This window comes from Phymastichus coffea, unplaced genomic scaffold (genome assembly GCF_024137745.1).
Source record: "Phymastichus coffea isolate CEN01 unplaced genomic scaffold, Cenicafe_Pcof_1.1 PCOF00112, whole genome shotgun sequence".
NCBI lineage: Eukaryota > Metazoa > Arthropoda > Insecta > Hymenoptera > Eulophidae > Phymastichus > Phymastichus coffea.
In genome coordinates, this window is record NW_026706923.1 from 233,520 (window position 1) to 246,757 (window position 13,238).

At 32.9% G+C, this 13,238-nt stretch overlaps 2 protein-coding genes across 5 annotated transcripts; one reads left to right on the top strand and one right to left on the bottom strand.

The window, feature by feature from the left end:
- Window positions 1–122: 122 nt before the first annotated feature.
- On the top strand, window positions 123–10,125 carry LOC131670580 (inositol polyphosphate 5-phosphatase OCRL). 3 transcript variants are annotated; one of them, XM_058946292.1, is made up of 19 exons: window positions 123–692; window positions 773–858; window positions 999–1,080; window positions 1,187–1,367; window positions 1,452–1,586; window positions 1,656–1,768; window positions 1,849–1,991; window positions 2,061–2,397; window positions 2,478–2,653; window positions 2,719–2,940; window positions 3,003–3,138; window positions 3,210–3,389; window positions 3,454–3,550; window positions 3,632–3,769; window positions 3,839–3,936; window positions 8,645–8,822; window positions 8,935–9,062; window positions 9,140–9,251; window positions 9,333–10,125. In XM_058946292.1, exons 3-19 carry the CDS (start codon window positions 1,015–1,017, stop codon window positions 9,488–9,490), a joined length of 2,598 nt encoding a protein of 865 aa, XP_058802275.1. In that variant the 5' UTR covers window positions 123–692; window positions 773–858; window positions 999–1,014; the 3' UTR covers window positions 9,491–10,125. The 3 variants fall into 3 exon arrangements, with proteins under 3 accessions (XP_058802275.1, XP_058802274.1, XP_058802277.1); XM_058946291.1 differs by lacking the exon at window positions 773–858; XM_058946294.1 differs by lacking the exon at window positions 773–858 and having other exon boundaries at window positions 214–234.
- Window positions 10,126–10,146: 21 nt separating this feature from the next.
- LOC131670583 (importin subunit alpha-5) lies at window positions 10,147–13,106 on the bottom strand. 2 transcript variants are annotated; one of them, XM_058946297.1, is made up of 7 exons: window positions 12,963–13,106; window positions 12,271–12,340; window positions 11,883–12,199; window positions 11,421–11,815; window positions 10,922–11,280; window positions 10,509–10,841; window positions 10,147–10,426 (listed from the first exon to the last, which is right to left on the bottom strand). In XM_058946297.1, exons 2-7 carry the CDS (start codon window positions 12,334–12,336, stop codon window positions 10,331–10,333), a joined length of 1,566 nt encoding a protein of 521 aa, XP_058802280.1. In that variant the 5' UTR covers window positions 12,337–12,340; window positions 12,963–13,106; the 3' UTR covers window positions 10,147–10,330. The 2 variants fall into 2 exon arrangements, with proteins under 2 accessions (XP_058802280.1, XP_058802281.1); XM_058946298.1 differs by lacking the exon at window positions 12,963–13,106 and adding an exon at window positions 12,534–12,594.
- Window positions 13,107–13,238: the final 132 nt, after the last annotated feature.

A 13,238-nucleotide genomic window follows, 5' to 3' on the forward strand; every position in this document is an offset into this window, starting at 1 on the left:
AAAAAAAGAGATAAATGTTTGAATTTCGCGCATAAAAAAACTAACCTATGCGGCAACGTCGCTGACATTACATATATGATTAGCGCGAATGATAAAATAAAACACTATATAAAATGGCGACATCAGGTCCCTTGACAAGAATAAAAAATTAATTAAACAAACCTTCGCGCTTGTTAATTATGTTATCTTACTCCTACGCATATTTGTTGCATTCACGCTTGAGCGAATGAAAACGTAACGTAACCCAACTTTTATAACACTGGAGTATTGATTTCGTATTAGTTGTAAAAATAGTAGTTTTTAATCTTTCATCGTATAAATCGTACGAGGACATAATAAACGCAACGTCAACAGTAATATTATCCAATTAATCAATTGACATATAGTGGCGGCAAGTTATAGGCATATCTATAGATGGAGAATACAAGCGAATCATTGTCGTCGCTCTTTCACCAAGTGTCAATGAATTTCACGTCGAAGAGGGGAAAGTAGTAGAGAATTTATGGAAACACGCCCCGTTTGTTTTTTCGTCGTATACCTGTCAGTTTTAACGATTTTATTTAGAAGAATTGAAAGTGCGTGTACGTTAAGAAACGTAACATGTTCCGTTATTTTCTTCGAAAATTATAGCAAGATCATAAACTGTAGTCGCGAATTGTGTAGATGATTATTTTTTTAGTAGATAGTCGCAGGTAAGAAGTAAAACGAAAGCACGTTCTTATGTTTTTCGACTTCAGAGTTCAATCACATTTAGTACTTTCGTTTAATATAGATTTACCAGTTTAAGATTACCTTCCTTGTTGTTTACCTGACAATATGACAATCTTATGATGTGTACATGCCAATTTCATGTCAATTGTAATTAATTTTATTATAAACTACATGAAAATCAAATGTAGCTTGTAAAGTCTACATTTGATTCCAATAAAGTATATTCAATCAGTACAACTCAGATCTGGCCATGACCAAATTTAATGCACTTGCTATACCATTTTCAGATAATAATTAAGCATCATGTCAACGCCTGAGCAATTGGCGATTGTCCAATCCAAATTTACCACGGGTGAAACCGTTGTCATTGTATCCTTTTGCAACCTTACTTTTCACTCGGTATTCTATCGTATCTCACAAGTAGTAATAATGAGAAAGGAAAACTATCTTGTATTTTCCTTATTTAATTTCATAGGCCATGGAAGCAAAATACATACAAGGTTGGGTAAAATCATCTCGTTTGCTTGCTTTAGTTAAAAAGGGTTCTACAAATGCTCTAGTCATTTTTATAACTTCTCGATCACCACCTCAAGTTTATAGTGATCTTACTATTGAAAGGGTATTACCCATTGATCAAGATTTTCAATGTGACATTGGTAAGAAACATTAATAAGAATTATGTAAATATTTGGGTTATATAAAAAGAAAATTATGTACTAAACTATTTTCCTTTTATTCAGATACTGATGAGCAAGATTCTGACCTAACGGATGTTTATTTGAATATAACATCTAGAAAATCTAGAACTATTTTTGCAATGAAACCTGGAATTACAACAACAAATATTGTTTCTTCAATATTTCAAGCAATAGAAGGTGAAACTTCAAGGTTATAGCTAATTATCAACAGTCAATTCAGTTTCTTATTCATTTTGATTATTTCAGTATATCAGAGGAACAAGAATCCTACTACTGATTTCTTCTGGATCCAAAAATTAACTGGAAGTATTCGTAGCTTGGACATTAATAGTGAACCAGTAGAAAGTGCTACAGAGCCAGTAAATACTTTTTTCCATATTATTTCTTTACATTTTTTTTGACAAATACAAGACTATTAAAATTTAATAATTTTTATTAGATCATTGAGCTTGATAGTCCAGATATAGTTGTGTCTCGACACAACATAGCTTCTGGTAAAACTCCAATTGCCACAAGAGAATCTGTTGTTCGATATCACATGGCATGCAAAGAAGATGATTATACATACACTAAAGTTTTAAGGTTTGCACTGCAAAAGCGACATTTAAAATGAAATCTCGATACATTTTTTACAGTATAATTAATTTTTAGGATATTTGTTGGAACATGGAATGTAAATGGACAGCCTCCAAATAAAATCTCATTAGAGCAGTGGCTTTGCAAAGATCAAGTACCTCCTGATCTGTATGCAGTTGGATTTCAAGAATTAGATTTAAGTAAAGAAGCTTTTCTTTTCAATGATACACCTCGTGAAGAAGAGTGGAGACAAGTTGTTTCTAAATACCTCCACCCTAAAGGCTCTTATGAGATAGTAGCTCTTGTAAGATTAGTTGGCATGATGCTTATAGTTTTTGCACAAACAACACATTTTCCATATATAAAAAATGTTTGTGTAGATACTGTTGGAACTGGTATAATGGGAAAAATGGTAATGTATAATTCTCGAATTTCTTGAATTCTAACTAATATCATTGCTAAACAATTGATCATTTTCTGATACTTTTATAGGGTAATAAAGGTGGTGTTGCTGTGAGTTTCTTAATTCACAACACATCAGTTTGTTTTGTTAATGCACATTTAGCAGCACACTGTGAAGAATATGAGAGAAGAAATCAAGATTATGCAGATATATGTGGAAGATTAAATTTCCAAACTTACAATCAAAAGGGACTCAAAGACCATGAGTAAGAACATTTTATTACTTTTAAATTATTATTTCAGACTTGCTCTTCAATCACAATATTTTCAGTCAAATTTATTGGTTGGGTGATTTGAATTATCGTATAACTGAAATGGATGCTCATACTGCTAAACATTACATTTCTTCTGGTAACCTTGCTCCTGTACTAGCACTGGATCAACTTGGTCAGCAAAAAAAGCTTGGAAGGATATTTGCTGCTTTTCATGAGGCAGAAATAAAATTTAAACCAACCTATAAGTATGATCCAGGAACTGATAACTGGGATTCAAGGTATACTTATTATTTATTCAAATTCCTCACTTTTAAATATACTAAATCTAACTTTACTTTAGTGACAAAGGTAGAGCACCAGCTTGGTGTGATCGGATTCTTTGGAAAGGAGAGGGCATAAGCTCAATTGATTATCGTAGTCATCCTGAATTAAAAATATCTGATCATAAACCAGTTAGCTCAATATTTGACTCTCAAGTGAGATAAATATATTTAATTATAATTTTATTAAATTAAGTAAAATTACATATTATCTCTATTTTATTTAGATAAAAGTTATTGATAATGTAAAATATCGCAAGATCCATGAAGAATTAATGAAGAGATTAGATAAGTTAGAAAATGAGTTTTTGCCTCAAGTAACAGTTGATACTACAGAAATAATTTATGAAACTTTGAAATTTGCTGAGCCTTGTGCAAAGGAACTAATTGTTGCAAATACTGGACAGGTATTATTTAGCGAAATTTACATTATTTATTTAGTTTTTTCCAAATGTAATATAATTTTACTAGGTACCAGTTGAATTTGAATTCATCAAAAAATTGGATGATACATCATATTGTAAAGATTGGTTAACAATAACTCCTCCTACCAGTTTTATCAAGCCAGGTAAATACAAAAATAATTATCTAGAAGATTTTTTTCGAACCAGCAAATAAATTACAAAACATTTAATTTTTATATTACAAGGAGAAAAATGCGATATTAAACTTGAAGTTTGCGTGGATAAAAGGTGTGCTTGGAAATTGAATTCTGGAGAAGACAAATTATATGACATTTTGGTATTGCACTTAGTTAATGGAAAGGATATATTTATTACTGTAACAGGCGAGTATTATAAGTTACTGCAAAGTTTCGATGTCACAATTTTTTAATCATACTTTACTTATGCATTAGGTAACTATGAACGCAGTTGTTTTGGTTGTTCAATGGAAGCGTTAGTTCACATTCCTGTTCCAATCAGAGAAATACCTGCTGGAAGGATAGCTGATTTGGTAAGTTTATTAATTAGTGTTCATTTCTATACTGTAGACCGGGGGGGGGGGGCTGATTTAACACTGAAAATTAAATATTACATATCAAAAACAAGTTTTTGTATGCGAGAGATCAATTTACACATTCTAGAAAATCCAAGTTTGCTTCAAATTTCGTGTCACACACTTTGTATAAAAAATTCTTTTTTTATGATTTAGAGTTTTATTAACATTTACATTACATAGCTAGTTATTTTTGATATAGTATAAATACATATCAATTTTAGTACAGTTTGCTGTAGTATTATACAGTTGTATTATAGTCTTTCTTAAACCGTTATTTTACCCTTTTTAATAAACTTATATATTATGTCCATGATTTCGCTATTGGGCTTTCATAATAAAATTTCTATATCAAAAGTAGGGTATTTTTCCATCTTAATCAGTTTCTTGATCATTTGTTTTATCTCAGCCTCAAAATTGGTACATTGCCATAGGATATGGTTGAGGTTTTGAGTCTCGTATTCGCAGTCGCAACTAGGGTCATTTGCAACATTTATCTTGTACAATAATTTATTGAGACTGTATGGTTATTTCGGCTTCTACAGGTAGTTATAATGTAATCTCTACTGTGAGTGTAACTTTCGTACCAAGACTTAGCCGATTGTGTGTGGTAATTTTGGAAGTAATAATTACCCTTGATTAGGCCTTGGTCTTCAATTATCTTTGTAGTCTCTTTAATGCTTATGGTTTTTGTCATTCGCTTAACAGCAACGGACTGAGCACACCCCCATGCGAAACTTTTTTATAACAGTGTTTAGGATTCGTTAGATTATTTTGGGAATACAGAAATCTATGGTACGAGTAAGTTAGAAATTTAATGAACATGAAAACCTTAATTGAGAAACCATTTTGAGCAATAATTGTTATCAGTACGTCGCTTTGACTGTCATTAAACGCGTTACGTTGAGAAATACTGTTGAAACATTTTCAATTGTTGATAGCGTATTCGATATTTAGTTTCAATTTAGTTAAATTATCGACGCATGACGTGCCCTTCCTGAAACTGGTTTAGCCACTCGGTATTATTTTGTTTGTTTCGACCCAAAATTTGGTTGGGTTGGGTTCCGAAGAAGAGCATCAATTCGAAAATCTTGCAAATATAAAATGTCAATGCGAGCGTAGATTCCCATTTGATTTTTCAACAAAGTGCACGTATGTGTCAGTCCAGCTGTCTCGGTAAACATCGTTGTCGTAAAGTTCGTTTCGGATGTCGAGGAGTAGGTGATACTTGATCGGCAGATTATGCAATATTTCATAATTTATACCATCTGTACTCAAAGCCGATTAGTTGCCTCTAGAACATAGGGCTGCGTCAAATTCGGAGTAAGTAAAGTGACTATATTGAAAAATTTATTATCCGTTGCAAATGGGATAGGTAGGTCGTTCCGATCAATCACTGTCCAATCTGGGCAAAAGCTGTCTAAGGCGGTTTCGATGTTATCGCGTTTAGGTAAGAAAGCATCGCGACTTGAAGAAGTTATTTTAACCCATTTGTTTTTTAATATTTTTGCAGTATTCCAAGTGTACTTTAGATTCTCTTTTAAGTTGACCGTTGCATTAAAGCATTTAAAGCGTTCTTTTTATTTATTTTTAAAAGTTCTTTTAATAAGGACTCTTAGTCTTTTATATTCAACATGGTCGGAAATGTTCTCGGTGTACTCCCACCTCTTGTAGGCAGCCTTGTCAAATGCTAATGAATCGTTTGAAACTTTAACTTTGAGCAGGTATGAGATGTTTATTGTTGAAAAAATTAGGTCAATGTTGCTTTTAGTATTGTTATTGTTGTTTATTTTAGTTCGAGTGACGGTGTCGTTATTATGTAAATATATATCAAATTCCTCAATTTGTTCTAATAGTCTTTTTCCGTATTTATCAGTTTCGGAGCAGTTCCACGCCTGATTATGCGCGTTAATGTCCCCAATCAAAATAGATTTATCTTTTATTTTGAAGTTGCCTATTATCGTACTTCATTTCATATCATTTAAGATGGTATCAGGGGGCTTATAGCAGGCTATGATAGAAATACATTCTTTGAGGTTCATTATTTCGATTCTGCATATTTTAGTGTCATTATTTACATTTTGTAAATTTTTAATCTCAGCTTAATTGTAGGTTTTGCGGATAAAAGATACAATGCCACTGCCCTTCTTATGCAATCTATCTAAACGCAGCGTGTTAAAATCAAGAAAATTAAAGTTAATGTAATCTTTGAACCATGACTCAACGCAAACGAGAATATCCACATTTTGTATAATTTTGGAGATATCCTCGATCTTATTACAAACGCTTCGCGGATTCCAATACAGAATTCTTATTTTAGTACGGTATGTACGATTACTCTCAGGCGGTTGCATGTTTTAATTTTTTTTTTTTCGACACTCCGTGCACAAAGTGCGCCTTTCCCGCACGCTCGGCAGAAAACGTGCGTTGAAAATCGCACTTTCCACACGTCGTATGAAAAAATACGGTCCGGTACATGTTCGGGAAAGAGTTTCTCGTCTCGTGTATGTACCTTTCCACCCTCGCTTCGCTCGGGCGTAAACGCCACGCGAGACAAGAATCTACTTTTCCGCATTTGTATCGTAATGTACTAATTTTCTGTTTTTCCTTTTTTTTGTGTACTTTACCGTTCAGTTTGTTATCGACAACTCACTGTCGTCGTCTTCTTGATTATCTACTAAACGATGTCTTCGAGTTCAGTGTCTTCATCGTCGTTCAAGTCCTTGTTTAGTAACTGCTTCGAGATGCGAATAATTCGTGCCTTAATCATGCTGCATCAGACATTTTTGTGTACTTCGTTTAGCATAACAACAAGTGCGTCAGTATTGCTGACAGAGTAATTTTTACTAGTCCGTGTATTCCATTATATTTCAGGCTATACGTCTCAGCCATAAACTTCTTTAGATAGTCAGCAGTCATTGGAAAATGGTTGACTAAATCAGGCGAAGCTTTTTCGACATCATCTATTATCGCTTTATCCAGTATCGAAAAATAAAATTACATATGTACAAGAAAGTCATTTTACTCTTGCCTCGCCCAGGCGCAAACGTCCATAAGGGGATTAAATCATTTTCTCTACACTAGTTGTAATCATTAAATTTTTCAGTCTGAAAGGATTGTTCGTGAATATGTGTAGTTTATGAAAGGATATGAAATAATGAATGCGTAGTTTAGGCCAATATGATAGATATATTATAGGCCTAACAAATTGGGAAAAAACTCCACAAGGTTCGGTTAGGTTTGATCTTGCGTGCAAACTATGTTTGCACGTAAGCGCAAACGGAAACCGCCTGAATGGAGAAAAACCCTTGGTTGATTTACATTGATAAAATACAAACTGATATTGTGATAACATGCGATCATGCGTTCAATCGTTGTGTAAAGAAATAAAAACGTGTTATGATTAATTGATTACAATTGATACTTAAAGGTATGCATATATATGTCGGATGTAAAAGAAATTGAAATTGGTTAATTTGTGGCTAACCGACCAAATGATATGTGAAATGAAACACGCGGCGTTGTGATGTCGATTGACTACTTTGTGGCTAGTCGACCAATATAATGTACGTAATGAATTGATAGTTTTTTAGTCACTGTGGACTTGATTAACTATTTTGTGGCTAGTCAACCAATGATACGTATAAGTGTTTGTGTAAATTGTGTTCGTGTTACCTGAGTTCGTGGAGGGTTTGTCTCGCGGCGATTGCTAAAATAGCACGACTCAAACAAAGAGAACTGATTGGAAGAGTTCTTTAGAAACTAGAATAAATACGCGTCTATTAAATACTATTTTAATTTAAACTAATTAAGCTTAACTATACTACATTGACAAATTAAATAAGTTAAAGAAATTCTGTTTAACGAATGTAGAATTCAAAACGTGCGATTAGTTCGGACGAAAGATTTATACTGCCTGACCTCCACAACTAACTGATAACGCGCTGTCACCCGAAACGCATACTCTCCCCTACTCTCTTTAAGTAAGAAAGAAAGAAAAGTCATATAGTTAGATCGTAGTTAGGCATGCTGAGTAAGTATATCGATAAAGGGAGGAGAAAAGAGAGAGAAAGAAATAGTACGTGGCCACTAGGAGAGAGAAAGCGCGACTATATTACAATCTTATACTTCCCCTTTATTATATATAGGAAATACTTTCGTCTTTCAACGAAACTCTAGTATCGAAACATACTATTTCGATACTCCGTGCGCAAAGTGCGTTTTTCCCGCACGCTCGATACAAAACGTGCGTTGAAATAGTACATTACAAGTGCGGGAAAGTAGATTCTTGTATCGTAATGTACTAATTTATTACGGTGTAGAATTATTTCAAATAAAAATACCATTATGAAACTTTAATGTAACAACAGATTTCAATTGCTACTAATTTCAACATCTCAATCATGTGTATCACAAAATCACTACAAAATAAAAAAGCTCTTCCAATTTTTATTTTTAAATTAAACTAACCATTTTCCTAGTAAACTAATTTTTTATATTTAAAAATTTTAATACTGAAAAATAAGCTACTTCAAACAGTTAAATATTTTTGGTATTAATGATTAGTGATTGTTTATAAATGTTTTAAATTGTAAGTTTGTATTATAAAATTCACATGTACTTATATAAATAAAACATACGAAAATATTACAAAATCTTGTTCTAGGAAAATAATAAAAATGTTTCACAAGATCCCTATTCAGTACCAAAAGAAATTTGGTTACTAGTTGATAGACTTTACCGACATGGAATAAAGACCGCAGGATTATTTGAAACCCAAGGTCTACACAGTGAAATATTAGCAATAAGAGATTGGCTGGATATTGGTAGCCAAGATCCGATGCGTATCCTTCCTAATTTATTTTCTTAAAAAAGAGAAACATTAATAATACATAAATCGCCAATGACTGTCTAATCTATTCATTACAAAAATTCCTTAGCTTAAATAAATACTAGCTGGAAGTGTACATTCTGTTGCTGAGGCTTTACTTCTACTATTAGATTCTGCTCCAGAACCACTTGTTCCATACAATCTTCATAACATTTGTCTATCAGTAGCTACTAATTATGCGCAATGTAAACAGGTAAATCATAAACTACTCTATAACTAAGCTTAAATTTGAAATACATCAGGCATACTAATTCTCAATAAATATTCCAGATTGTTATGCAGTTGTCTGAAATCAGGAGAACAGTATTTTTGTACATATGCGCTTTTCTACAAGAACTTCTGAATCATACAGCTGACAATGGGCTAGATCCTAGAACTTTGGGTACGTTGAACAAAAATCATTTATTTTTACAGATTTTTTCAAGAATATTTAATTGTCTAATAATCAAACATATTTTTACAGCTTCTCTATTTGGCTCTTTTTTCTTGCGCGATCCCCCGAGAAGTCGAGATATAAATAATACACGAAGTAAGGGTACTCAAGCCACTTTCGACCGGAAAAAAGCAGCTTTTATATATCACTTTTTGATAAACGATCAGAGTGATTTCATCAACCGATAAAGTTAATTTAAATTTACCAAGAGATTTTTCAAGATTAATATATTCCTTCACGACTTTCAAGTAACATACATGATGAAGCAGATGTATGATCTCAGTAGCTTATGACATGTGGTCAACTGCTTTTCTATAGTCATCCGTATAGATCTTTCCCACTTGCTCATATATAAACATACTTAGTTTTGAAAATGTTAGCTATTAAATACGAAACTTGGGTGTAAAGCTGCAATGCCGAGAGATTTTATTTTTCTTCGCATTTGCGAGCTAAGTATTTTTATAGTTTTTATACGTGTAAAAAAACAAGCCAAGAAAAATATGGCATTGGTTTATTTTAAGCCATCAGTCAGAACGAGAGATTTATCATATGCCATTGAAAAAGTTATGTATTTAAAACAAATACGTAAATATAAGTTTGTAAACCAAGATCTTTGTAATCTATTGTAATATATTTGAGATTTTTAGATAGCCCAATTTTAATTATCAATTATAAAAAAACAAACTATTTCCAACATATTGTGTTAATTAAATTAACACTATATTAACTTTTTTGCATAATTGTATTGATTAATTTAGTCAATATAAACCCTATCATTTACCTATATCATATGATTATGTAACTTGTTGATAGGCCAATAAAAGAAAACTTAATACTACCCTTGACAATTTTTATTTGATATAAAAATAGAAAAAAATTACTAAAATAGGTACAAGGTGCACTGTTGTATAAACATGAAACTAAACATCAGATAATTTCAAATTGTAATTATTCTACGCTGATATTCATTAACATAGTAATGGTATATACAAACAACTAAAACTAAGAAATAAAAATTAGAATTGAATTTAAAACTGAAAACCACCTTGTGGCGCGGTAGTGGCTGCTTGAAACTCGAGTCGACCATTTTCATTACTAGCTGGAGCCACATTGGGATCGGCTTCCTATACCAAAAATATATTCATTCATCAAAAATAATACAAAGTGATCTCTTTATGCAATGAAAAAATAAACAAATTTTCTTACCGCTTCGGAGAAAAAGGCATCAATAATAGCCACAGCCTTCTGATAAACTTGTTGATTCTCGTGTGTTTGTAAAGCTTCAATTCGATCCAAGCCTCCAACTTCCTCTATCATCAACGCTACTTTATCAACTTCTCCCATCTTTTCTGCAGCATTCAAAATATTTGTCAAACCATCGAGAACGACAAGAATGCATTTCATGTCCATTGAATCAAGGAGATTACAGAACGGTGTCAGAACTCCTTGTTGAACTAAGTAAGCAAGCTGAGCTACATTGCCTCCAGATGTCAAATTAGTAATAGCCCATGCTGCTTCTTTTTGAGATTTGAAATCTCCCTGAAAATTTTTTTTTCAATTACATCAGTGACTATTAATATTACCAGCGAAATTTGAAACAACTGTTGTCATTAACTTACCACATTCAACACGTGTATTAAAGGTGGAATTAAACCAGCATTAATTACATGCTGTATTTGTTCTGTATTACCTGCTGTAATATTACTTATTGTCCAAGCAGCTTCTTTGACAATAATGACCCTTTTATGTTGCAACAGTGCACTAAGATACTTTAAACCACCAGCACTAATAATTGAATCTGTTTGAGCATCATTACCAGTCACAATGTTTCCTACACAACGAAGAGCAGGTGTAAGAACAGTAACATCTGGTGAGCCAAGTAATTCAACCAACTTTGGAACTATGCCTGACTCTAATACTGTTTGAATTCTCTCATTTGGACCATCTGTTAAATACGACAGTGCCCAGCATGCATCACCTACAAAATGATAACATTTGTAATAAAATGATCATCTGATTGAAAAAAAAACTAAATTAATCACTGAACATGATAAATAACTTTTGAATGATAATTGTCATGAATATAAAAATTAAAAAATACTGTTTTTTTTCATTTACCTAAGACATCTTTATCAGGATAACTCAAAAGTCGGTTAAGAAGAGGCAATGCCTCCTTAACAATTTCAAATGGTGGCGCTGGATTTTTATTTCTGCACAAGTTTGACAGGGTCCAGACAATATTGCGTACAAAAGACATAGAAGTTTCAGGACCAATGAGTGCTATTAATAGCGGCAAGGATCCTTCCCTAAGTACTACATCTCTTGGATTTGGCCCATCACCAGCAATGTTACCCAATGCCCATACAGCCTGCTCAGCTACACTTGTAGACGGAGATTTTAACAATTCAATTAATTTTGGAATAGCTCCATACTTTATTACAACTTGTGTTTGATCAGATGTTCCTGAAGAAATATTTGTCAATGCCCAGCAAGCTTCAAACTGCAGTACTGTGCTAAAATGATATATGACATTAATTTTATATTTAAGGAATAACACTAATTAATAAAATTTTTGTTTACTTTCTATGAGGTTCCAAGAATTCAACACATAAAGGTACTACTCCCTTCTCAATCATGTCACTAATGGGTGGATTCCTTTCGCGACTGAGCATTTTTCTACAAGCTTGAATGGCTTGAAGTTGCACTGCTTCATCAGAAGACTTCATACCAGTAATGATTTCATCAATGCTCATGTTAAGAACAGGAGACTTTTGATCACTTGGTGGACTAAGGGGCTCATTATCTTCGAGATTGATGTTACGCCTCTTAAGCAATTGATCATCCTTATGAGCTTTCCGTAACTCAATTGACACTTCTGTCCTCCTCCTTCGAGCTTCCTACAACATTAAACATCATACAACATTACATAGATAATCAGATTTTACCACAAATGAATATGTGCACTTACATCCGATTTTCCTTGAAACTTGAACTTTAAAATCCTAGCATTCGTGTTCATGTCTGGAGCAGGCATTTTGCTAAGGAAATAAGAAAACCATTTATCATTAAATTGGTATAGATTACCTCTATCTAATAAAATTTTTAACTCAACCTCATATTAACAACTATCACATCGTAAAAAAAAAATTGTATAGGGTATAGAAAATAAATTTGCAATTTAAGCATCAACTACCAAATTCTGAAATATTCTAAAAGCAATAGATTACATACATCAAATGTCCGAATTCCGGACGTTTCCAAAGCTATTAAGTAGGTATCGGACGCAACGACTATCAATTGACAACTGAAAGGGATCAAACAATCAATATCCTAACGAAATTTAAATGAAAAAACCGTTAGTCGACTTGAAAAGGTCAAACATGCGTGCATTTCGCCGAGTAAGTAAACACTGAAGGATCTTTGTGATGGAAACAAAAAAAGACAATAGTTTACACATCGTTCAACGAATAAAACCCAAACAAACTATTTTTGTTTACACAATCATCAAATAAACTACGAAATATCAAATGAAACGACAAAATATTCTAGACAAGCCATTTAAAAAGCAAAGTGTCATCGGCGCGTTTTTCGTAACCGCCGTCATTTGACGCTTAACTTTCGTGCGCTGAATATTAACCAAATATTAATATTAATACTTACCTAAATAATTATGGTAGAGATAAGTAACTATAAATCTTCGATTGTGGATTAAAATCAATTAACGAAAGCCGTGATGAAAGAACCTGAAATATATTCCGCGACCCGCGCGATGAACAATGTGACAACGGTTAATGGCGCCGACAGTCTGCATGCAATGCGCAAACCCATCGAAATTCACTACGAACAGCGCACGAAAATTTTTTGGTCAAGAAGAAGGGGAATTTAGTAACCAATGGATGGTGATTCAGAAGGTTGCGTGAATTTGATTGGATGAGA